This window comes from Anser anser (genome assembly GCF_964211835.1).
Source record: "Anser anser genome assembly, chromosome: 17".
Classification (NCBI taxonomy): Eukaryota; Metazoa; Chordata; class Aves; order Anseriformes; family Anatidae; genus Anser; species Anser anser.
The window spans coordinates 8,515,285-8,540,090 of NC_139738.1; the positions used below are offsets into that span (position 1 = coordinate 8,515,285).

The window sequence follows — 24,806 nt, forward strand, 5'->3', positions numbered from 1 at the left end:
ACCTAAATAAGAACAGGGACAGGTCATGCTGGGTCTGAGACTCAGAATTAGCAGGATAGATATCACACAGTGGGAAACACATTGGATCTTCCTTGTTTGGCGGTTTGTCAAGAGGTAAGTGATCTGTCTGTGTGCTGATGTGTTCACATAGCAGTTTCAGCCTCAGTGATATTGGTCTTTGGTGTGCAGGTGCCGAGAGGTGATTGAAAACATTGAGGGCAGGAATTCGCAGCTCCTTCACAAGCTGCAAAAACTTGAGCAGGAGCACGAGGATTTGGTTGAGCGCAATGAAGAGCTGGAATCAATTCTGGGAGAGACACAGATCCAAACAAAGCAGGAAAAGGAACAGTTTGAAAGTGAAGTGGAGGGACTTCACCGGAAAGTAAGTAAGGAATGGAAGAAATGCTGTTTTGGTTTTGTTTAATTCTAGCTGCTTTTCTCTCTGCGTATTCATTGGTAAAATAAAATGTTGCTTGACTTAAAGCTGCATGCTCCTTTGTTTAGTTTGACAAGAAATATAACTAGCAAAATCTGCTAGTTTCAGAAAAGTGGGAGAAAAAATAATTATAGCAGTGAGTAAATGACTCTTGCTTGGAGGCACAGATTCCCCCTGTGGAGGTACAGCAGTATTGTCTTTTCCAGCTTCTATTCCCCTTTTTCACGCTTGCACAAGGACTGTTAAGTAGCCAACTTACATCCTGGATCCACAAGCCCAGGCAATGCTCCCTTCACAAACAGCTTTTCTGTACACGTGGACTGTGCTAGTGTTGGTTTCTTCTCTGAGCTGAGGCAAAGCCTTTGTGGTTCAAGTTTGAATTGCCTCATTTTTCTCTGGAGCTTTTTCTTTTGAGTATCTTGTAGCTTGGAAGCATTTATTTCCCCTGAGAAGCTGTCCTAGGTAGCATCAGTGCTCCTGCCAGACTTTCGCATCGGTCTCCTTTAGGAATTGCTTTTCCACCTTGGATGGTTGTTTCTGCTTCTGCAGTTCCTGCTGAAGAGCGAGTTCCAGGAAGCCCTAAGTCGTCCTGGGGCTCAGAAGAGGCACGAGGTATTTCTGAGGCCCGTGAGTTGTCCCTTAAGCTGGCAGTCATGATAGAAGGCTTTAACTTCAGTCCCTATCTCTTCTCCAGACCTGTCCAACAGAGAATGTGGTCCCTGTGGGGCAGTGGTGCCACCTGAACCCAGGAAAGGTCACCGGTTAAGCATGCTGGTGATGAAACGCTGCACTTTTTGACTTCTGATGCCACCTTTGTCAGGGTGCTCTTTAGCTCTGATTTGATTAGGGACTTTCCATCCTTCTGGAGGTAGCTTTGTGAGGAGCACCTGTGCTTTCTGACCACTTAGTGACTGCTTGCCCCAAAGGAGATCCTGTCTGCAGCATTTGTGCAATGTTGCTGCCAGGGCATGTGGTTTGCTACAGACAGGGCAGTCGAACAGGCCTTAGGACAGGTCCTCTCTGCTAATTTCTAGGCAGAAAGAACAGAGGGAGCCAGGAGCTGGTTTTGCTTCTAGGTGGGTTGGCGGCTTTTCCTCCAAAGAGGCTGGTGGAGGAGAACTTCTCCTTTTCCTTTGGCTGGCTCAAGGCCTTGCTACCTGGCCAAGGGTTCTTCCTTGGGCTGTGTAGCCCTCTCCGATCTGTCTGTGGGTAAGAGATGTTCTCGAGCTGCCAGGCAGCAGGACCAGTCCGTGGTGTCCCAAGAGAACCTTGGATTTCTGAGGTGAGAAGGAAGGACACAGGTTTATGAGTCGGGAGTGGCGCTTTGACATATCCACACGCTTGCTGTTGTGTTACACTGCGATGTAGGAGGTGGTACAAGTGTGAAGGTATTTCCCATGTGAATGTGGAAGCAGCCATGCATCTCCAAGATGAATCGTTACAAGTAATTTATCTTGTCTTCCTTTGAAGTAACCTCTGGCTGTGAGGGAAAATTGTATAATGACAGTAAAACAGATTGAAGGCATGTTCAAATATCTCCTGAAGGACCCCAGCAGACGTCATGTTTAGAAAGGTGTAGCTGAGGAGCCGAGGGAAGACACTGACCGTGATGGGAATGGCAGCAGGTCTGTCCACCGTGACTGGACTTTTATTTAAATTGAATGGAGCGTTTGTTCAGCACACATTCAAACGTTCCTTACTTTTCTCACTGAAGTAGAATAAATCAGCTCTCTGCAAATCAAACAAAATGCATTTGCAGTTTGGGGAAATCCCTTTTTCCCTCAGTCTGTTGTTAAAAGGATCCTTGGGAACGCTGCTTCAGGGGATGCAGAGGGAGCGCGGCGGGGGGCACCAAGTAGTCAAGGAGATGCAAAGCATTTTGGCTGGCGTGAGCTTGGAGCTGCGTTCTGCTGGGTACAAAAAAGAGCTAAAAAGGGCAGCGGAGAGACAGGTGAGACAGACTGCAGGATGGAAGAGGAGGGGGGGGGTTAAACCTTGGCTAGATCCAGCCTCTGCTCATGTGGAGGGTGCAAAGCTGCATCCTTCAGCTCTGAGTGGCTTTTGGATGCCTTGGCTGTAATGAGGGAAGAACCGCACAGAGGCATGTGTGCTGGAGCCTGGAGAAAGCAGTGCCCCTGGGTGTTTGCCAGGCTGCACTGTGTGAAAAGGACCTGGGAGTCTTTTCTGTTTTGGCAAGCCTACAAAAGTCCTGGCTGGTTAGGCCACTGACACAGAACGAGGACACCAGGATACAATGTGAGTATTGTTCTGCCACTTGCATGGGACTTACCTGCCCAGCTTAAATGCTTAAAACTTAATGGCTTGGGGAAAAAATAAGCAAAATAATGGAAATGCATAGCTGGTTATCAGCTTCCTAAGCAAAGGTTGATTTGGGAGCTAGGGAGGGGAGGTTTGTTTTGTTCCTGAGATTCCTTCCACAGCTCCAAAGTCGTGTTGAACTACAAACTGTCATCTGGTCACGGAAGAGAAAGCAGGTTTCTGCCAGAGGCCTGGGTGTTTCACCCTACCAATGTGCATTTAACACCTGGCTTGAAAACATCATCTGTCTTAGAAAACAATATATCAGCGGCCCTCTGTTAGAGATTGGTTCTTGCTGGGAGCTTCAACAGAGCCATCTTGTGCCCGAAGCCTGTCAGTGGAAGCAAAGCTTTTGCTCTTGAGCTTTGACACGCTGCTTTGTAATCACTGAAAACGGACTGGGTTTTGCAGAGGCTTGGCACTTCCTTCCTTTTGGCTTCCCATTGAAAAGGAGTGAAAAATGGTATCTGAATATGTGCAGAGAAAAGAGAAAGAGGGAGACATAAAGCCTGTGAACGTGCGGTGGAGCAGGTGCATGTTCTTTGCATGTTATGGTGTATGTGGTGGACAGATGAACACTGAGGCCGGTCCCTGCAGCTGGACTTCATCTTCTTCCACTTGCTCTGCAGCCTCGTGAAAGCCCAGCCTGGTCAATGGGGAGGCCAGCTTGGTGGTTTAGAAACAGGAAAATCAGCACTATTTTTTTTTCCCAAGTGTAAGAAGCTGCAAGGAAAGGCTGCTGATTGCTGTGCTGGCTAGCAGTGGGGCAGAGCTGGGCTGTTAGTGCCAAGACTCCCATTTTTCAAAAGGGTCTGCAAGAACCATAATCAGGAGGGGAAATTGGACTGTTTCTAGCTCAGATAAACCCTTTAAAACAGCAGGACTGATAACAATTGCCACCAGGGCCCCTGCACTGGAAGACTCCTCAGCTGGAGGGGCAAACTCGGAGGGAATCCTTGTCCAGACGCCTCTCGGCTGCCAGGAGAAAAGCACACGTCAGTGTTCTGCCATCGCAAGTCCGGAGCCCTTGGAGCCTTGCAGGAGGGAGTTACAGCCTCCTCCGGGTGGCGGAGGGGCTAGGACAGGTCCGGGGACTGGGTCCAATGTCTGCTTGGATGAGATCAGCTGTGGGGATTGGGCGCTTCTACCTGAGCATCGTGAGACTGTGGGAAAGGAGGATGGCCCATGGTGTTAGTCAGGGGTGCCTTTGTATAGGGTCTCGTGGGGTCCTGTGTGCTGGGAGAGCAACATGTAGAAGGCCCACGAGCTGTAGAGGCCTTGAATTTTAACCATGTATCTGGGTCGTTTCTCTCCTTTTGTGAAGCAGGGTTCTTTCATTTGCCTACTTGGCCCTGGATGAGCTGTTCAGCCTTTGAAGCAGCAGGATGAAAGACCTGAGCTGCAGCTAGCCTGTGTTGGCAGCTACCCACATCCCCCCAATCCTCACTTCCAAGCACAGGGTTTATTCTGTAATTGCTGCACAAGGAGCAAATTCACTACTAGTTGCGGGTACTGGTTTGGTTTTAACTTGTGGTTTGTGTATGTTAAGATCATGAGTTTAGAGACAGAGTTACTTGAAGTGCAGAAGAACAAAACTGAGATGAGTGGGGAAGAGGAGGCGTCGTCTGATGGAGCACAGGAAATGCAAGAGGTAAGAGGTATTCCTTGGGAAATACATTCATTTCTTTAGAAATGTATTAAATGAGCATCTCATGTGAATGCTCGTTGTCATCTTCTGAGAATTTGTATTCCGTCAGCTTATGCAAGGCAGATAGCTGTTTTCCTCCAAAGACATCCAACATGCCCACATTATCTCTGTGATAGCTCAATTCTTTGAATGCTCTCTTAAGAGATTGCCTTGCTTTCAGCACTGCAAGCTGAGGAGCATGTTGACTTCCCTCTGAGGGTGAAAGGTTTACACATGTAGAGGAACACCAAGACCTGAAGTTCTGCTTGACCATTATTTAGAGTTTATTGAAACCAGCGTAGCATGTAGGTACGCTTACCACGAGGCTGATTCGCAGCTAGTTTTGGGCTGGCTTTGCTGTCTGTTTGTTACTTCCTGGTCAAACGACGCTATTCAGACGATGGGAGTTTGTTACTTGTTAGTCAGGTTTCTTTTGTGGGAGAAGACAGAGCTTATAGTGTGGGGGAGATCAGCTTGCTCAGGTACCTTGGGTCAAGTGAATGCTCTAGAGGTGTCTAGCCAGCTCTAGATAAAAGATGTAGGAGTCCTGCTGGCAACATTCGAGAGCCATTTTTCCCAGTCTCATCTTTCTAGAAGACTTATTTTCTGCAATTTATTTCTCTTTTTTTCTAGAATAAAGGATGCTGTGGAAGTGACTCTTAATCTTGCTTGTTCCAGATGCTGGAAAGCTGTCAGGAAACAATAGAAAAGTTGGGAAGTCAGCTGGGAGAGCGGAGAGAATGGAGAAAGCAACTTGCATCTGAACTTGAACTGTTGCGGGAAGATCTGAAGGCTGAGAAGAAGGTACTGGGCAGCCAGATGTGCATCAACTACAGGATTGTGGTGTTCTTCCAGGAACTGTGTATTTTCTAGTTTGGGAAGTAGAAAATTTTTCTTATGGCTCTGCTCTTTCAGGAGAATCTGCACATAGTTCCTACAGTGTGACTCCCTGCAGGAGGCAGTTGCCTTTGTGACTCCATAAAACATAAGAGTTGCCCTCCAAGGGTGTTGCGTGAATTCTATTGACTCATTTCTCTAGTCCAGCCAGTTCCAAAGCTTATTTGGCAGATGGTTTTAAATCTAACTGCTTTAATGGAACTGTCTCTTAACTCCGTAATATATTTTTCCTTTCAGTGAATCTAATAACAAAACAGTAATTCAAAGTCTATACCCGAAGCCCTCTTCTGTAGAGGGCAGAGGGAAAGTTTTCAGACTGAGTATTTTAATTAAAAGCTGTGAGTCATATTGCTTCCTTAAACATAAGTAAAAACCAGTGAGGGTCTGAACTGTTGGTGTAATTGCATGCATACCAAAGTCTTGCTGGAGGAACGGTGTCATCTAGAGGACAGGTCTTTTGTAGAACTTAGACAACAAATTCACATTGCAAAAGCTCGTGTTGCAGACCAGGCTTTGCAAAAAAGCAGGTTAGAAAGTGGCTAGGTCAGTCTATAAGATATAAAAAAGGAATCGTCTGATTTGGAGATGATGGGAAGAACAAGAGAGGTCACTCTAACCTCTGCATCCCAATAGTTCAATCTACTCATAGTCCAGGGACCTTTTAACCAAAATTGTACATCCCTGTGAGTTTGTTTGTCATTCAGCCACCTGTTGGCTGGTGGTTTTGCTTAAGCTGCAGAGCAGGCTATTTCTCCATTAAAGGGATCATGAGATGAAATCCAGTGGCCTGTGTTAGGCTGGATGGCTGTAATCATCTTCGAAATAGAGGACTTGCATGTGTTTGGTAGGATCATTGACTTCACAAATGCGTTCATTCCCTTTTGTTAAAGGAGCTATACGGGGACAAAACATTTTCCAACAGAGTGCTGGAAGTGAGCTTGGCATGAATTCATTGGGCTGTTGTGAGTAATATGCACCTGGAGATCAAGATTTGAGGTTGTTCAATGTTGTTTGTTGGGATGTCCAAAACATAGAAAGGGCCTAGTAAATTCGACAGTATTTTAGTTCTTGTAGCTTTTAATAATGACTATGTATGTGATGTGCCATGGGCCAATGCTATACACAGAGCTGTTTGCATTCGTTGGAACCTTTTTTCTTGTTTTTAAGAGATTTCTGGACATTTGAGAGGAGAAAGCTCTTTCTCTGAGCTTATAGTTAGAGGTATTGCATTGCTAACTGTTTTCTTTAACACTGGTTGCCTGACTCAAAACCGGAGCATAGAAGTCATTATAATGGCTTCCAGAGTCTGCAAAGATCATCAGCAAACAGGGATTTCTTTAATGTATTCCATGAGAAGCCACAAAAAGATAATGCTTTGTTAGATACAAAGGTGAGAAATGTAAAGGAATCACCGTCCTTCTAGTGTCTGCTGCAGACAGAAGCTGCTTGTCTGCATTGTTCAGTATAAATAAACACATCTGAGGGTGGATAAGAAGACCTGGAATTAAAATTTTTGTGCTAGTATGCACTTAAAAAGAGCTATTGATTTAAACAAACAAACAAAAAAAACCCATAAATTTTACGAAACAGAGTAATAACTCTGGGTTTAACAGTATTTTCCTTTGAAGGATTTGGTTTCGCCACTGCTTAGCAGCAAATACTAGGCTAGGCAGATTCTGGTTCCAATCCAGTCTGGGAGTTCCCCTGTTCTTATGTATTCCTAATCCCTTCTTTTCTTTTTCATCCCTTTTATTTTCTGTGCGTGTTTGCTCTGTGTCTCAGGCTTTGGGTCTGGCATTGCCAGGTGTTAAGGCATAGGTGACACTGAAAGAGGAGAGCAGCCATCCACAGAAAGTTGATTCGGTGTGGCTTGGTTGGAGGATGCGCTCTCTGTTTTTCCAAGAGTTGCTAGTTTTGTAAAGAAATGCGGCACGTGATATAAAGCACTGAGAACTACAGATGGCCAACAGAAGGATGAAATCAAATAAAGAACTGTGATTTGGTGATAGCTTACACACAGCTGCCTCCCATGCTGAAAAACTGGCATGTGTGTCTTCAGGGGTCAAGAGCTACAATAATTTAGCTGCAGAATCACAGACCTTTGCTTGATGGGGTCCCCAGGCTGTGTTATACTGTTCAGAATATTTCAATGAGACCGAAGAAAATGAAAGTCGTGGTGTTTTCTGACCTTGCAGGCCTCTGAACTTGTACAAGAAAGTGAGCAGATTAGCAAACTTGAGCAGCAACATGAAGATTTATGTACAGATGAAAAGACACATGAAGAGCAGATGGCTAAAGTAGTATTTTTGGAAGAGCAGATCCAAAACTTGACGGATGAACAAGAACTTGTACGGTAAACCTTAACAAGGCCTGTGGTACTTTCTGCCATTTATCTTTGATGATTAATTGTTTAGTCCTTTCAAAATCCATGCAGTGTTTCTTCTGGCAAGAATGGGCACAGCAGTTTGTGTCTTCCTCTAAGGTATAAGGTAATCAGCTCTCTGTAGGGATTTTTGGTGAATAAGCACTTCCCTTAGTGATATCATGATCAATCAGCAGTAAGCCTTTTTTTTTTTTCTGCACCTGCTCCACATTCTGAACAGCGTAAACGAGAGCTGTTCTTTGGGAGTGGGCTTTTTCTCTTTGAGTTAGGTAGCATTTGGACTAATATGGTCCCAAAGAGTTCCCATCATGGGTTAAGGCTTCTTGGGCCTAACCACTGCCAACAGCTTATGTCGTACATCCTGCTCTGAATTTCAGTGGTCTTTGAAGAACAGGTTTCAGCAGATATCAGGGGTGTTCCCTCACTCCCCTTTTTTTGGTAAACCAGTACAAATTTGAAGTTAGAGCATCCATGCTCAAACTTTCATTAATAAGTAAAAGTCTGGATTAAATCCAGTATGGTTATAGTCAGCTCTCAATTACCTGGCTAGCTCAGTACTGAGATAAAGTAAAAATCAGGATAAGACAGGTATGTTAGCTTGTAAGGTCGTATAGTTTGGATCAGGATAAGTCAGACAGCTGATGGGTAGAGCTGAGCCCCTACTTCCGTGCAGCAAGGCACTGTGTGAGTGCTCCAGTGCTGCTTGTTGGTGCAGAATGGTTCACATGGGCCCGTGCGAGTGTTTCTTTGCATAGCAGTTAAACTAGTAACCTATGACTGAGAGCTGTCCCTTTGGATACACGTTGTTTTGTGGATCAGTGTCCATGGGAGACTGAACCTTGCCCAGAACTGCTAGTCCCAGGATTAAATCCCCTGGGATTTCACTGGACTCTCATATCCCTAGTTTTCTGTTCAGAGTGTGATTTCCTGTGGATGTGTATAGTTATCTCTTTGCTTTACTATTTCTTCTTCAAGTTCTGAATTACTAGAAAGCAACAAGAAGAGAGAGGAGCTAGAAAAGCAGCTAAAGGAGAACAATGAAGAAAAACAGTTGTTATTGGAAGAAATTGCCAAGCTAAAGCAAGATATCCTGACTACCAGGGAGCAGCGTGACAGCACAGTTGAAGAGACTTTGAGGATGAATCAAGGCATGGCCAATAGAGACAACAGGTTTCTTGTGTCACAGAGCTCTGCAAGCAGCTTAAATGGGAGCATTAAACAGGTATGGACAGCTTTGCAATCTTTGACATCTCCAGCATCAGCCAGTTCTTGCAGTGCTGTAGTGTTAACACACAGCAGGAGATGAGAGGCTGACTGATTTCCTTGGGAAAAATGCTTGGGAATGAGCAAATGTAGTGATTTCCTTCTGTCATGTTTTTGGTCATAATGAGAACTTGGATAAACTGAATGGCTCCCTTACTGCAGGTGAAAGAAATAAGTTATACAGTCCTCAGATAATATTTTTGACCTTTTTAGAGCTCTTTCTCAGCTCCCTTTTGGAGTGTGAGCAACAGAGCTGTCTTTCTGTTCCCATAATGGTCTTGCTCTTACAAGACCATCAGAAACTATTCCACTGCCCTGCTCCTCCTTGGAGTTTTCTGCTCTTGTACTGCTGTGCCTGAACTCATCCTTTAACTGCTGACTCAAAGTGGCAGCTCACAAGCCCCTGGATTTTGCTGCAGCCTTGGTTACTGCTTGCCAATTGCTCTACCAGGCGGCAGGCAAGGGCTGCGTTTGCTGCTGTGTTTATCTGCTTTAAATGCAAGTTGTTCACCTGTCTTAATACAGGAGCGAAAAAAGGAGGGGAAGAGCAGCTAGCCCTGTCAAGAGGAAGAAATGAGGAAGAAACCCAGGCTGGGGAGTTTTAAGATAAGCAAGGATTATGTGTGGGAGTTTGGAAGAGAAGAGAGGACAGGAGGGCCTGCAGGCAGGAGTGGGAGTGGAAAAGAGGATCAGAGCTGCGCTGATACCAAGATGCATCACATCTGTACAGTTAGAGCAGACCAGAAAAGTGTACTGTCTGCCAGAGCAAGATAAAAGGTGTAGAGGAGATGCTGAAAAGGATCCTAACAGAAGGTGGGAACAAATCCCTGTTGGGGGAACATCTGGGAACAAATGACATTGCCAGATCCAAGAGCACCAAACAAAGGGTTCCTGCCCAGCTGGACATTTGTTGAGAATGTAAGCTTGATCTTCAGGGGACTTCACCTGGTCCCAAGAGCAGAAGGTGAAGCTGCAAGGCAAGAATGCAGATCAACAGACGGCTGAAATTGATGCTGGGAAGAAGAAGGATTTTGATACACCAAACATAGGAAGAGCTTCTAATCTGTGTACGGTGCACTTGCAAGAAGATGGGGGACCGAAGAGCTCAGTCATTTTCTGAAAGCTATTGTAAACCTGTTTGCCTGTGACAGAAGTGGGTGACCACTCCAAGGTGTCCAGGCTGCTGTTGCATTGTGTCAGTGTGTCTGTTCCTGCACTGCTGCAGGACCTGCTTTGTTCCTCCTACCTCTGGAAGTTGTGTCTGGGTGCACCACTCGTGCTTAGCGAGACTGTCACAAAACTCTGCGACACCGTCAGAAACCAGCTCAGGAACAGATATATGAGTTAAGAGCAACCTGGGTTGTTTTGCTTTAGTTTGCTAGGTTAGCTTTAACAGGGATTTCTTGCCTGATCCAGGTTATCGCATCGTCCCCTTCAACCTCTAGAGTTGTATAAGCTTCTCCGTGGAGATGGACAGGGTAGGACACAGGTCATGGTGTTGGGGCAGTGACCTGCTTGGGTGGGAATCAGAAGAAATACTTGCCTGTCTGTACCCCTCTTCCTACTTAGATGCCCATAAAGTCTACTGGCATACTTTTGCAATCCTCACCTTTCTTAATTACCAGTCTTTATCCTTCCTTTGAATCAATTCTCCCATGACTTTTGTTTTGCTGTTCCTGCAGAGTCTGTCTGAAGAGAGATTCCAACAGCAGGAGGAAAAAGTGCAGCAGCTGCGGCAGGACTTGCGTCGAGTTCAGAATTTGTGCAGCTCAGCTGAGAGGGAGCTGAGATATGAAAGGGAGAAAAACATCGACTTACAAAAGCAAAATCTCTTGCTCCAGCAGGAATGCACCAAGGTAGGAAAAGAGCAGGGATAACTGCTTGAGGAAAGCATCACCTCAGTGCCAGGAAAGGTGGTGGAACAGGTCATCTTGAATGCAATCACACAACATGTGCAAGACAACATGGGGATCAGGCCCAGCCAGCATGGGTTCGTGAAAGGCAAGTCCTGCCTGACCAACCTCATCTCCTTCTGTGACCAGGTGACCCTCCTGGTGGATGAGGGAAAGGCTGTTGACATAGTCTGTCTAGATTTCAGCAAGGCCTTCAGCGCGGTTTCCCACAATATTTTCCTGGAGAAGCTGGCAGCCCATGGCTGGGACAGGCACACTGCTGGGTTTAAAACTGGCTGGGTGGCCGGGCCCAGAGAGTGGTGGTGAACGGGGTGAAATCCAGCTGGTCACCACTGGTGTTCCCCAGGGGTTGGTGTTGGGGCCCATCCTCGTTAATATCTTTATTGATGATTTGGATGAGGGAATTGAGTGCACCCTCAGTAAGTCTGCAGATGACACCAGGTTGGGGGGGAAGTGTTGATCTGCCGGAGGGCAGGAAGGCCCTGCGGAGGGACCTGGGCAAGTTGGGTCGATGGGCAGAGGCCGTGGGATGAGGTTCAACATGGCTCAGTGCCGGGTCCTGCACTTGGGGCACAGCAACCCCGCGCAGCGCTACAGGCTTGGGGCAGAGTGGCTGGAAAGCTGTGCAGAGGAAAAGGACCTTGGGGGTGTTGGTTGATGCTCACCTGAACATGAGCCAGCAGTGTGCCCAGCTGGCCAAGAAGGCCAACGGCATCCTGGTTGTGTCAGGAGTAGTGCAGCCAGCAGGAGCAGGGAGGTGATCATCCCCCTGTACTCTGCTCTGGTGAGGCCGCACCTCGAGTGCTGTGTTCAGCTTTGGGCCCCTTGCTACAAGAAGGACATCGAGGCCCTGGAGCATGTCCAGAGAAGGGCTACGGGGCTGGTGAAGGGCCCGGAACACAAGTCCTGTGAGGAGCAGCTGGGGGAACTGGGGGTGTTTGGTCTGGAGAAGAGGAGGCTCAGGGGAGACTTCATATATAGAAGTTCAGACTTGATTTCTTCTTTTGAAACTCAGGTCAAAGCTGAACTGAAGCAAGCTCGGGCAAAGCTCTCGGACGCAACTGAAACATGCTCCTCTCTCTCAGCACAGTTGGAAAAAAGTCAGCAGAAGGTCAAAGAACTTGAACAAGAGCTCTTGAAATGCTCCCATGCTGATAAATTGCAGAGCAGCCTGCAAGAGAAACTTGCACAGGAGAAATCCAAAGTGTACGAAGCACAAAAACAGGTAACTCAACAACATGGATTAAGTTAACATCAGGTATATTTTTAGCAGTTTTGTGTAGCTGCAGTTCAGAAAAAGAAGCACTAGCAGTTCACAAATCAGTTCCCTGAAGTCCATTTTACTAGTTTGAGATCACTTGGCAGGTTGGCTGAGTATTTTAGGAGACATATTGGTTAATAGTGGATGCATAATTAAGACAATAGAAAGCAAATTGGATGCCTCAACTCCTGACTCTAAAGTTCGGTATCTGAGAATACTTCTAGTGGGGCTGGCAGGTGTAGGGAGCCTGGATCATGTCCTCACAGAGGACCCTTGCTGCTGTTCACAGTCTAGTGAGTTGCAAAAGCTTGTGTTTTCTATAGCATCAATTCTTCTGTGTTCCTGCACTAATCGTTGGATTTGTTTTTGAAGGGTACAGGATTGATTTAAGTGTAAAAAATAAAAATAAAAACATGTTGCTAATTCATGACATAGTATCTGATCCAAACTAATTGATAGCCTTTTGAAAATATTTTACTATTCATTTTGGGTCCAAGTACTGGCTTGTTAAATTCAGAAAGTTTAATCTGTGTCCCATTTTAATCTGAGATCTCAAAGCTCCATCAGAAGTTGAAGGATTCACAACACCAGCTCCTGCTGGCAGAGACCCGTGTTTCAGACAAGAAACTCCTGGAGGAGGAATTGAAGGAGGCTCGAGAAAACGAAGCTCGAGTGCAGCAAGAACTCCGTGAGGAGCTGCTGAAAAGGTACCCAGAGCTGGGTAAGACCTGTGCTGTGAGTGGAGAGGAGGTGTGTGCCAGCCAGCAAATGCTTCTGTGCCAGCCTCCCAGCTACCTTCTGCAGCTCCATGCCTGGCCCTAGGTGGGCTCGCAGAGTCGCTGATTTTTGCCTCCCATCTCTTCTTTTGCCTTCCAAGTGTTTGTGGCAGACAGAATCCCCTCTTTATAAGATTTAAAACACTTGTGGAGACTTCAGCTGCCTCAAAAGGTGCATGGTCCTTTCCAGGCAGCCCAGTGGTTTGGTTCAGTGATTATTTACCCTCTAGATGCCAGCAGCTGTTCCAGCTGTGTCCCACCACTGCTGTGTTCACACTGGGTTTGACATTCCCAGATAGGACTTTCACCGTTTGACATGGCACTGGGACGTGGGGACACCTGGGATGTGCGCATTTCTTTCTACCTACCCTCAGAGTTGTCCAGGGCAGGTGTGGATGCAGGCGCGATGTTGTTTTTAGACCAGAGCCGGCCTTGAATTCACGGTGGCACGCCATGGGCTGGCCTCTGTGTCCATGTCTCACTGTCACACCAACGTGCTTTTAGGAAGCTCCTGGAGCAGCAGGTGGAGGAGCTGCGGCAGCAGCTCCGGCATTCACATGAGACAGAGGCATCACTGGCCAAGATGCACGTGGAGCTGCAGGCCAAGACTCTGCATGCCCTAGAAGATGAGAGGAAAACTGATTCGAGTGAGGTGAGCTGCAGCATGGACACGTCCTCGTCACCCAAGGTGATGCTGTACTGGTGGCTGGCTCCAGGGCAGACTGAGCTCTAGGGAACAATTTGTGTGGGTAAATGGGACCGTTCCAGTATGAAATCTGTGTGGGAACTGGTGAAATATGGCCAAATCCAGCCAGGTGCTGAGCAATTGCAGATCCCACTGACTTAAAAAAGGAACTGGAGGAAAAGCACCATCCCGTCTTGAGTAGGTTTCCTGGGGATGCAACTGTGAGGGCAGGGAAGGAGGGCTTGAAGGGAGAGAGGAAAAGAACATCCCCTTTTCTCATGAAGCATGGAGCTTTTCACAAGAAAATTTTGGTAGAGTTCACTGTCTGGCAGGATGCAATGTCTCCCTCTGCCCTTTTAAAGCCTGTGGTCCCCCAGCAGCACAGAAGTTCATATTCCCCCTTCTTTTTGGGGAGGTGTGGTGGTTTCACCCCGATGGGCAGCTGAACTCCACCACACTGCTCTCTCGCTCTCCGTTTCTCTCTGTTGCTGTTCTGTCTCCCAGCTGCTGTTGCACAGCAGTTTTTTTCCCTTGCTCCGATGTGGTCTCCCAGAGGCACAACCAGTGTTGCTCATCGGGTGGGCTTTGGGCAGTGACAGGTCCCTTTTGGAGCTGGCTGGGACTGGCCTTTCTCTGACACGGGGCAGCTGCTGGGCCGTGCTCACAGAGGCCACCCCACTGTCCCCTCGCTACCACATGAACCTGATGCAGGAGGAGGCAGTGGCCTTGGCGGCAGGGAGGTTGGGAGCAGGATGGATGGATGTTATCTGTCATGGGGAACGTGAGGATTAATGACAGACTGCAAGAGAGACCGGAGTGAAAAGGAGGCAGAGAGCTGCTGTAGCTGAGGACACACACACAAATAAAAAATAACTCTTTTCCAGCATCTCCAGTGTCACAAGGAGAACCAGAAGCTTTCAGAGCAACTTTCAGTGCTGAAGGAGGAAAACAAAGCTCTTTATGAGGAAGGAGTCCGTCTTTTGAACCAGAAGGATCTGTATGTCAGGTAAGGACTGAAGCAGCAGGGAACATGAAGACGAATTTCCCAGGAATTGCTCTGGTGGTGACACTCGCCGTCACTGTTCTGTAGCCATTCGTGTCTCTCCTGTTCAGGACATTTAGCACTGAGATAACAGCCTTAACCTGATGCCCTTGTGTGCAATTAGGTTATGCATCACACATCTGCTGCTACTTCGTGTTCCCCTTGGTAGCTAAAGCAGTGTGGAAAATGAGGGGGTGTCTAGGGAGAGCTGTGGGTGCTGCTGTTTAGGGTCTGGGCAAAGGGGCTTCATGGAGCTGTTTTTTTTTCCATCAGAATACTTTTGAACTAATTTGAAGCCTAGTACTGTTTTTCTCGTGAGTTTTGAGCAAATGTATGCAAACCTCCCTAATCTGATAGAGACTCTTGTGTGATATTTTCCAACTGGGACAGAAAGAAAAATTAAAAAAAAAACCAAACATGTCTTTCCTGCCTAAATGGTCAGGATACGAGGGGGGAGCAGTGGTCACAAGTCTCAGGAAAGACAAATATTTAACCCCAGTGTTGCAGCTTTAAGAAGAGCTCACTGAAGTATCTCTTTCCACAACCTGCTCTGTTTTGCCTGACCCTTGCTCTTTAGGACTCTTCTTCATAGAATGATAGAATGGCTTGGGTTCGAAGGGTAGTTAAAAACCCATCTTAATTCCAAACCCCTGCCATGGGCAGGACACCTCCCACTAGATCAGGGTGCTCAAAGCCCCATCCAGCCTGGCCTTGGGCGCTTCCAGGGATGCGAGTCTCCCCTGTAAATACCGGTTTTATTGCTTTCCGCCCCCTGCCTCTCAAGTACTTCCCCTTTACCACCTGCATCTCCATAAAATAAACGCCTTACCCCTGTTTACCCTTTCCCCATTACTTCCAGTTTTGGTGACTTTACACCTGTTTGATATGAAGGAGCTCAGAGCTAAGATGAGCAAGGACACGATTTTGTAAGGCTGGGAGTCAGTTTTGGGAACGCGTTGGGTCCTTCTCCCTCAGTCAGTTTCCATTTGGTTGACACTTAATTATGCAACCTTTGCAAGACAAAAAACCCAAATGGTCAGAAGTGAAAGATATAGCCCAGAAGGCTGCTGTGCTCATTCTGCCTTTGACTGGGAAGCCAAATAGAGCTTGGTAGATGGCTGCCAGTTCGTGCTTGGAAAAGCCTGAATAAACACAGAACATCTGCCTTGTTTTTGACCCAGAACACAAAAGGATTTCATGGCCTTAAGTTTGTCTCTGTGCCTCTTCAGGAAATATAATGAAATGCAGCTCCGCCACAAAGACAAGATCCGCAGAGCCAAAGAGACGTTCATTCATGAGGTGAAACAAAGGGACAGCAGAATTAAGCAGCTTGAAAGTGAGCTCAGTGAGTCAAAACTCCAAGTGGAAAAGGTAAGAGAACACATCAAGGGCTTTCCCTCCTAGGGAACATGCTTGATGGTGATCCTTTTGGTAAGGCACTTTGAGTGGATAGAGAAGAGCAAAGCATAACTGCTGGTTGTTGTTTCCTTCTGTGACAACGCTCAGGGGAAGGTGCTGATTGCACAGATCACTACTGAGAATGAGAAATTACTCCAGGAAAGAAGACGGCTCCTCCAGAAGATAACTGACCAAGAGGAGACCCCTTGGAGCACCAGGTCTACGATTGCCGCCCTGCAGAGCAGGTAGGCTCCTAATGATGCCTTGGTGGGATGCCCCTGGAAACCTGCCTCATCCTATTACTTCTTTGGTTTTATTCTCCTTTCTCTGAAGAAATCCCTATTCTGTCTGGAGGAAAGCCTGAATCATGCCTCAGTCACTAGTGCTGGGGCTTTTCATTGCTGTGGGATGTAGTGTTAGGCCCTTGGCATACAGCTGAAGGCTGTGCAGGCAAAAGGGTCTGAGTTTGAAAAAGAAAATGCCCTTTTGAAAGCACAGTGTGCCTGGACGGGAAATAACTTATGCCTTGTATACAACGTGCCCAGAGTGAAGATCCTGGATGAGGAGAACGTGCGGCTGCATGAGAGCAAACTGCAGCTCTCCGGCCACGTGCCCCCCTCGCAGCGTGCCATGAGGAGCATCCACGCTCCCAACACGGAGGTGAGACCCTCTGAGCAGACAGGTTGCAGGAGCTGATGTCCTGAGAGTGGGTCAGTATCCAAGCTGCAGCTGAGGTGCCAGGGAAGGGCTGGACCGATCCTCTGCTTTGGGTGGGAAGGGACACCAAGCCCGCAGTAGACTGCAATGGCTTTGTCACTGAGGAGAGACTTTTGGGGTAGCTGACCTCCTAGCCTGGTATGGCACTCATTATTATCTGCCCTTGCTTTTTCATGTGGGTAGCGACAAATTTATGATGAGAAGTCCAAGGATGATCAAAGGAGACTTCAGGGCCTTTGGGATCTTTTGGGATATTGGTAAAGAGATCAGGGGTGCCAGCAGAATTATCCTCTATCCTTCCAGTTGTAGGGGATTATATCAAAATAAGCGGGCGGACCTGGCTTATCCATACCTGGTTCCAAGGCTGGTGTCACTGGCAGAATTTGGCTTTTTTATCGTGCGGTGGTCTACGTGACATCAGGCCTGCTGGGGCCTGGTAGGATTCACCTTTCTTAAAGGGGGGAAAGAGTTTTTGCTTACAAGTTAATGGGGCTGAGTGAAAGAGCATTAAACTAGGCTTGAAGGGGGAGAGGGATAAAATCAGGCTCACTAGTGATAAGCTATGGGACAGCATGACAGTCTTTGAGGAATATTGTGCTGGTTGGAGCTTTCACTCTGAATACACTGAAGCGTATTTGAAATATTTGTACGCTAATGCACACTGTATGAGGAACAGAACTGGAAACTTTGGCTCAGTCTCACACCTATGGTACCATTGGCATAAGGGAGACTTGGTGGGAAGAGTCCAGTGACTGGAGAGCTGTGATGGACGGCTTTAGGCTCTTCAGGAGACGTAGCCAGGGCAGGCGAGGTGAGGGGCTGATGCTGCACGTAAAGGAGGGGTGGGACTGTGTGCAGCTTGCAGCTGGGGATGACATGATTGAGAGCCTCTGGGTGAGGATTACAGGAAAAGCAAATAATGCAGATGTTGTTGTGGGAGTCTGTCATCATCGTGGCTGGATGGCCTATAGCACTGGTATATTGTTCTGTAGGGAATTAAGGGATTTCTCTAGACTTGTTCTTATCCTTTTGTGTGACTTCAGCTTGCCAGACGTTAATTGGGAATACCACACAGTGGATGCAGACAGCTCTAGGAAGTTTCTAAAGCATGTTGGAGATAACTACTTGGTACGGGTGCTATGGGAGCCGACTAGGAAAGGTGCTCTCCTAGATTTGTTGTTGGTAAAACAGAGAGGGTCTTGTGGGTGAATTGGCGATCGGTGGCTGTCCTGGCCACAGTGACCCTGAAGTAATTGAGAAGTGCCTCCCTTACTTCAGCAAGGATCCTTTCATGATCTCTGCGTCCAAGACAGCCTCCAACCGTCCTTCACCCTCAAGTACTTCCCTCCTTGCAAACAACAAGACAAGTGGGGCACCTTCCCTAGCTGGCTCGCTCACCATTTGCATTGAGAAACTATCCTCCACACAGTCTGGGAGTCTTCTAGACTGTATCCTCTCTGCTGTATTGTATTTCCAGTAGATGTCTCGGAAGTTGAAGTCCGCCCCACAAGAACAAGGGCTAGTGAGACTTCCAGTAGCTTACTGAATGTTTAATCTGCTTCTTCATCCTGACCGGGTGCTCTGTAACAGACTCCCACCATAATATCTGTCTCATTGGCCTTTCCCCTGACCCTTAGACAGAGACACTCAACCTTTTTATTGCCATCACCCAGCTCCATGCAGTCAAGGCGTTCCCTAGTGTACGTGGCTATCCCATCTCCTCTCCTTCCCTGCCTCCCTGTCCTGCAGAGCCTGTAACCATCTATCCCAGCATCCCAGGCATGCAAATCATCCTGCCCTGTCTCACTGAGGTCAGTGATACAGCCATGAGATTTCACTAAAACTTCCAGTTCCCCTTGTTCATTTCCCATGCTGCATACATTTGTGTAGAGGCACTTAAGCTGGGCCCCTAGTGAAACTGTTTTTTTGGATGAAGTGGCTGGAGGAATTACTTTGTGCTGCTCTTCAAGTGTTCTCCCACTGACCTCTGATCCCCTTCCTGGCTCCAAGCATCTATTGCCGGCACTGGCATCGAACCAGTAAGAGCTGAGTGGATTGAGGTTCCTCTCCACTGGTAACCTTAGTGGAAAGGCCTCTTCACCAGTTGGCAGGCCTGTAACCAAAGATGCTCTTCCTCACCTCCGACAGATGGACCCCATCTGTTCCCAGTAGACCAGGTTTCTCAAAGATAGTCCCATGGTCTAAAAAGCCAAATCCCTGGCTAAGGTACCAGTCCCATGCATTGATCTGCTGGATTCAGCTGCTCCTTTCAAAGCCTTTTGACTGGTAGGATTGGACAGTAGAGCACCAGTACTCCAGAGCCTCTTACAGCTGCTCCAAGGGCTCTGTAGTCCTTCCTGATACACCTTGGACTGCTCTTGACAGTGTCATTGGTACCCAGATGAAACAACAGCAGGCGATAGCAGTCTGTGGGCTGCCCATGGCTCAGCAGTCTCTTGGTAGCAGCCCCGATATGAGCCCCTGGTAGGCAGCAAACCTCTAGAGAGTGAGGTCGGCAAGTGGGCGCCTCTGTTTCCCACAGAAGAGAGTTCCCTAAGTTCGCATTGCCTCTGTTTCAGTTTTAGAGCTGTTAAAAGACTTCAGTAATTGGGGCCTGGCCATTTTAAAGCTAGCTTTAATATCCTGACGAATAACCCAGAACACTGTGGTAGGGAGTTAGGTATGTTATTTCTGTGAGCCAAAAACAACTCAGACCAAGCTGACTGACAACAGTGACTAAACTGAACAAAGGCACATCTTACCTATAAACTCAGCTCTGGATTGAACAAATTCATAAAGAACTTGGGGAGAAATGGGGAAAAATCCAGGAAGGTCAAAGATTTTGTTTCAACAACTCTCCAGATAAAACAGGTGGATATGGAAGTTTATTGGTACATTTTGAAGTTTAAAAGGAACCCAATGTGGAAACGAGTGATTACAAATGAAACGAAGTGCTTTCAGGACCTGGTAGAAATAGCTGTCTGTGTGCTCCATTGCATTTCATTTCTTTCTGTTTCTTTGACCCGCGCTATTTGTTGTTTGTTTGTTTTTTAGTTTAGATTCAGACCCAGAAAACAAATTTAAGATTATTACCTCTGTGGAGCTGGGGATTTGGGGAACTAGCTGTGAAGTGGGGGGCACTTTCAAGACCCAGACTGTGTGTTGAAATTGAGGATCTGATACACACCTCCTACTTTGAAAGTCTCTGTTTATCATTCCAGGACTTGAAGGGTGCTAACCTCTCTGAACTGCAGCTACAGAGTAAGGTGTTGCCATCTCCCCGTACCAGGTATCGTGGGGTAAAACAAGAAGGAAGAGATTTTTTTTTTGCGTGTGGCAATGCAGAAGTTGTACATTTTGGCTGTTAAAACAAATGCTCCACTCTGTGCTTTCACCTCCAAGGGTCTTTTTCTTTTTTCCCCTTTTTTTTTTTTAGTCTAGTTACAGGGAAAATGGTATTAAAAAGACCCCCATGAAACTGATGGGATGGAGAAGTAAAATTTTCAAAATATGTCAGGAAACACCAGGACTTAGAAGTGAGGCTCACATGACTGTGTAAATTCCAGCACTTGCTGTGACATTGTCAGCTTCGTGCCCAGTGAATTTGGAGAAGTGTTTTTACACGAGAGGTTATGAGGCTTAGAGGACGGCTGCTGCCTGGAGTTGTATGACCCATGTCCCAGGACAGTTTCATGACTAGTGGGCAAGGGGGCAGGAGGGAGCCTGAGCTGTTTCTCAACCTCTGGCGTAGCACGGAGCACCCCAATCCACCCCAAAAAGCAGGAGGTGAGCACACTAATGGGGAAAGCAGCGGGCTCTGGTCTCTGCTTGCTGGAGACCTGGCACAGTGGCCCTGCTTGTGGCCTTTGGGTGCTAATGTGGGTGATGGACAGTGTCACGAGTCAGAGTATGCTCTGGGGGAAATGGGCCGTCAGCTACGTGCTGGAGGAAGAGTGCTGGAGCCTTAGCCCAGGCAAACTTCATTGACCCTGTGCTGCCTCACAGCGGTGCTGGAAGGAGCGCTGGGGCTGTGCAGGTAGCAGAGAGTCGGAGTTTGCAGAATGACTTGAGAGGAAATTTGTTTTCAGCTTCCCATCACGAGAACTGCCAGACTCTCTCAGCACCCTGAAGCCCGTGCAGGACACAAAGCCCGAAGGAGGAGCCGAAAGCCAAGACTCATCCTTTTGCTTATCGCCCTCTCAGCCTTCTGAGATTGGGTACTTAAACGTAGCCTCGCCTGGAGACACCACAGCCTCCCAGCTGCAGGAGGAGAGTCAGAGCATCAGCTCCGAGAACTTCTAAACAGGGAGAGATGTTTGTAAAATACACCCTCGCTGGACTGCAAGGATTTGGGCTTCTGTTGCCATCAGATGACAAGGACTGCAGGAGGGGGAATTGCCAAATGAGTTACTTGGTGACTTTTGTGATATCTTTCCACTAAATTATTCAACAGCTTTTTTTTTTTTTTAAACTCACCTAACCCTAACTCTGTGTGTGTCATCCCAGATCCACCTGGGAGGCTGGAATTTGCAGACAAACTCAGTAAAAAGGAAGAGATAGAAGAGATGTGGGATGAGACAAATGTCCCCCTGAACCCTAATTCCCTGTCCAGACCAAAACTATGAATTTTGTAAATAAAACTTGGAGAAATTCCCCTACATCCTGCTGTGTGTCCACTTTTCTCTGTTCCCCTCTGTCTGTGCTCAGATACTGGTTGTTCCTCCTTTTGCGCGCTCTTACTTCTCCATTTAGTTTTGCATGAGCCTGGGGAGGAGAATGGATGAAACCTGAGTGCTCAGAGCTGAGGCGCTGGGAGGAAGGGAGGGCATCGGAGGATGGAGGGAGGGAATCAGAAGGAGCACAGCAGGAAGGTAAAGGAAGGTGGGCGTACAGGGGCTCTGTGCATGCAAAGAGGGAAGCAGAAAGGATCAGAGCATATGCTGGGGGGGTGTTCTGCACACACACAAGTGGGAATGGAAGAGATCTGAGCATGCATGGAGGGTAATGGAGGGGAGCTGAGCACAGAGTGGACAAGTAAGAATTACTGTTCCCATGAGGGGGAATTGGGGCTCTCAAAGGAGGAGGGGAGAAGTCCTCAGAAAGAGTGAATCAGCCTGGAGGAGATCTGAACTGTCACCGAGGACCACGGTGAGGAGAAAAGCAGTCCCAAATGGGAAGAGAGGAGATCTGTTCTCCCAAGGAAGGGAATGGAGCATCTCTGAAGAGAATGAAGAGGATCTGAGCATGCACGGGGGAGCAGAGAGACTTGGGGCCCACAGAGGGGCAAGGGAGGCTTTTCCCTTGTGCCTGCCTCTCCCTGCACACAGCGGAGCAGGTGTGGGCAGTGGCTGCTCAGCTGGGCAGCCACAATTTGAATGCATAAAAGCTGTCCCTTGTCCCTTCGAATCTCATAATCATGTTTTTTAGGTGAGAAACATGCTAGATTTGAACGGGAAAGGGGTAAAAACAGGCTCAGCAGTGATAAACTATGAGACTGTGCCAGCGAGATCCTTCAGTCTGCTCTGTGGGGTGCTGGGTACACTGGAGCACGCTGGAAATGTTGTTGCACCAATGCACGCAGCATGAGGAAAAAGCAAGAGGGGCTAGAAGCCTTGGCTCAGTCCCAGAGCTACTGGGGACACACTGGCGTAAGTGTAGCCTGGTGGGAAGAGCCCAGTGACTGCTGTGCTGTGATGGACGGTTACAGGATCTTCAAGAGGGACAGGCAGGGCAGGGGGCTGATGCTGCGGGTAATGGAGGGGCTGCGCTGTACGGAGCTTGCAGCTGGGGGCGACAGTTTAGAGCCTCTGGGTATGGATTAAGGGACAAGGAAATAAATTGGATGTCATTGTGGGAGTCTATTATAGCCCACCCAAAGCGATACTGAGGACTCTGGGGTGTCCCAAAAGGCACATGCAACAGTCCAGAGGTGCCCTGAAAGCACACGAAGGGCACTGGGGTACCACGTAAGGCACAGCCATGGGTTGGGGGAGCAGATCAAGGGGTGCAGAGCCACCTCAAAAGGCTCACACAGGGTCTTGGAACACTCTGACAAAGAAATGGAGGCATCCAGGGTGTCCCAAAGGCACACCAAGGGGGTTCAGATGTACTGAAAGGCACACTGAGGAGCCTGGGGTGCCCCAGAAGAAACACAGATTGCACTGTTGAGCACTGAAATATGCACCCAGGGTTCCAGAGACACCAAAAGGCATGCCCAGGGCTCTGGGAGGTGTCCAAAGGCAATCTGAGGAAGGCAGAGCACCCGAGATGGCACACAGGGTAGGCAACAACACTCCAAAAGCCACACTAAGGGGTCCAAATTGCCCCAAAAGTCTAAGTGAGAGGTCTGGAGTACCCAAATATGCACACCCACTGGTCCAGGAGTGCCCTATAACGCCCATCAAGAGCCTTGGAGAACCCCAGAAGGCACAATGAGAAGTCAGGAGCACGTCAAAAGATGGTCCCAGGGGTAGGGGATGCAACAAAAGGCACTTCCAGGGCACTGGGGCATCCCTGGAAAGGGACCCAGGAGACCTGGGCATCTGTAAAACAACGAGGGGTTACGTGATGCACCAAGACAAAATGGACACCAAGCGGTGTGAGGCACTGCAACAGGCGCACCGTGGGGACCAGGCTGTGCCAAAAGGTGCACTCGTGGGGACTGAGTATACTGAAAAACAAACCAAAGGGTATGGGTGTCCCAAAATGGACACTGAAGGGTCTGGAGTTCCCTCCAGGAGATATCCAGCAGTCCAGCGATGCACAGAGGCACAAGAAAGGGTCACGGGTGCCCCCAAACACGCACTGAGGGCCCAGTACACACACTGAGGTGCAACAGTGGCATCCTGCTGCCTTCTTTCATGCCTCTTGGAGCCTTGATGGTGGGCACCTGCTCTGACAAACCCATCCTTCTCCACACAGACGAGCTCTGTGTGGGTGCCAGGAGAGGAAGGGATGGCGGCGGGGGGCCCACAAGGACCTGGGAGCCGTGCGGGGGTGGCCTTGCGCAGCCCCATGCTCCTCGGCTTGTGCGAGGGGCTGTGTCTTCGGCTACAGACACGTGGTCCCCGCCAGCCTCCGGAAGGATAAGATGGCCACCCCCAGCCGGCCCCTGTGCTTTGTGATGTTGTCAAGCATTTTATGACATCAGTGAGCATGTTCAGCGGGTCCGGAGCACTTGGGCAGGTCCCGCAGGCCCTGTCCCTGCTGGATGTGGTGCTGCTGCCGGTGCTGGTTTTGGTGGAGCTGCTGCCGGTAACTTACCTTTGTGCCTCTTGGTGCCCATTCTCAAGGGCAGTTACGTGCGCTTGGCACAATCAGTACGTGCCAGTATCGCTGGGAAAAAACTGTGCCTGGGTCTATTGCGGGCTGTCAGCACCTCCGGGAGTAAGGCACGCTTCAAGGTTTCTACAGGAAAAGAAATGCAAGCTGGGCTTCTGGCTGAAGGTGACATGCTGTGCCACTGCCTTGTCTTTCAGAGCAGCATTGGTAAGAGGAACTGCTTGCTGGTATATTGCTCAATTTACACGTTATTTCTTCTCTCAGTCTCAGCACAATGATGAGGTCTGGTTCCCCGATAGTGGCAATCTTGAGAAATGAAAATAAGCTTTTTTTCCCTGTAGTGTGGTAAGATTTGCCATCCCTCTAGGTAAGGGGGCACAAGGCCTCGAACCTCTCGTGTCTTTCCCCCCTGCACCATCCTCCCCGGGCATTAGCACAGGTGGGTGCGGGTGAGAAGAAATGGGGCAGAACAGGGGTGCGATGAAAGCGCTGGCAGAGAACAGGACTGCTCCTTCTGTCAACTGTCCACTGGTGCCAATTTAGTTCAGGATGAAAATACCAGCTTCTTCCTACCCTGGAATAAATTTCATCTCAAGAGATGAATAACATGCAAATCTCTTGCACTGTTGTTAGGACATAAACCGTTACATGTCTGTCCTCTGGCTGCATTCAGTCGGGTTTGCGGTGAGAGCACTGCACCTCGCAGGCATGCAAGCTGTACAATGCTGTAGAAGGAGCCGAGTGCCTT

The 24,806-nt window shown here is 48.2% G+C and overlaps 1 protein-coding gene across 15 annotated transcripts in view; it reads left to right on the forward strand.

Moving 5' to 3' along the window:
* The window catches only part of CCDC30 (coiled-coil domain containing 30), a 40,409-nt gene extending 18,972 nt beyond the window's left edge, over positions 1-21,437 (forward strand). For 12 of the 15 annotated variants that reach the window (XM_083802870.1, XM_083802883.1, XM_083802871.1 and 9 more), the window contains 16 exons: positions 190-382; positions 944-1,048; positions 4,305-4,406; positions 5,121-5,246; positions 7,535-7,692; positions 8,698-8,944; positions 10,668-10,841; positions 11,914-12,123; positions 12,709-12,866; positions 13,440-13,587; positions 14,505-14,626; positions 15,892-16,033; positions 16,169-16,305; positions 16,606-16,720; positions 19,999-20,066; positions 20,866-21,437. In XM_083802870.1, the coding sequence (XP_083658996.1) occupies positions 190-382; positions 944-1,048; positions 4,305-4,406; positions 5,121-5,246; positions 7,535-7,692; positions 8,698-8,944; positions 10,668-10,841; positions 11,914-12,123; positions 12,709-12,866; positions 13,440-13,587; positions 14,505-14,626; positions 15,892-16,033; positions 16,169-16,305; positions 16,606-16,720; positions 19,999-20,066; positions 20,866-21,079 (2,419 nt within the window). In that variant the 3' untranslated portion in view covers positions 21,080-21,437. Of the gene's footprint in view, positions 1-189; positions 383-943; positions 1,049-4,304; positions 4,407-5,120; positions 5,247-7,534; positions 7,693-8,697; positions 8,945-10,667; positions 10,842-11,913; positions 12,124-12,708; positions 12,867-13,439; positions 13,588-14,504; positions 14,627-15,891; positions 16,034-16,168; positions 16,306-16,605; positions 16,771-19,998; positions 20,067-20,865 lie in introns of all 15 variants that reach the window. The other 3 variants (XR_014573317.1, XM_083802877.1, XM_083802878.1) reach the window with 3 other exon arrangements.
* The last annotated feature ends 3,369 nt before the right edge of the window (positions 21,438-24,806 follow it).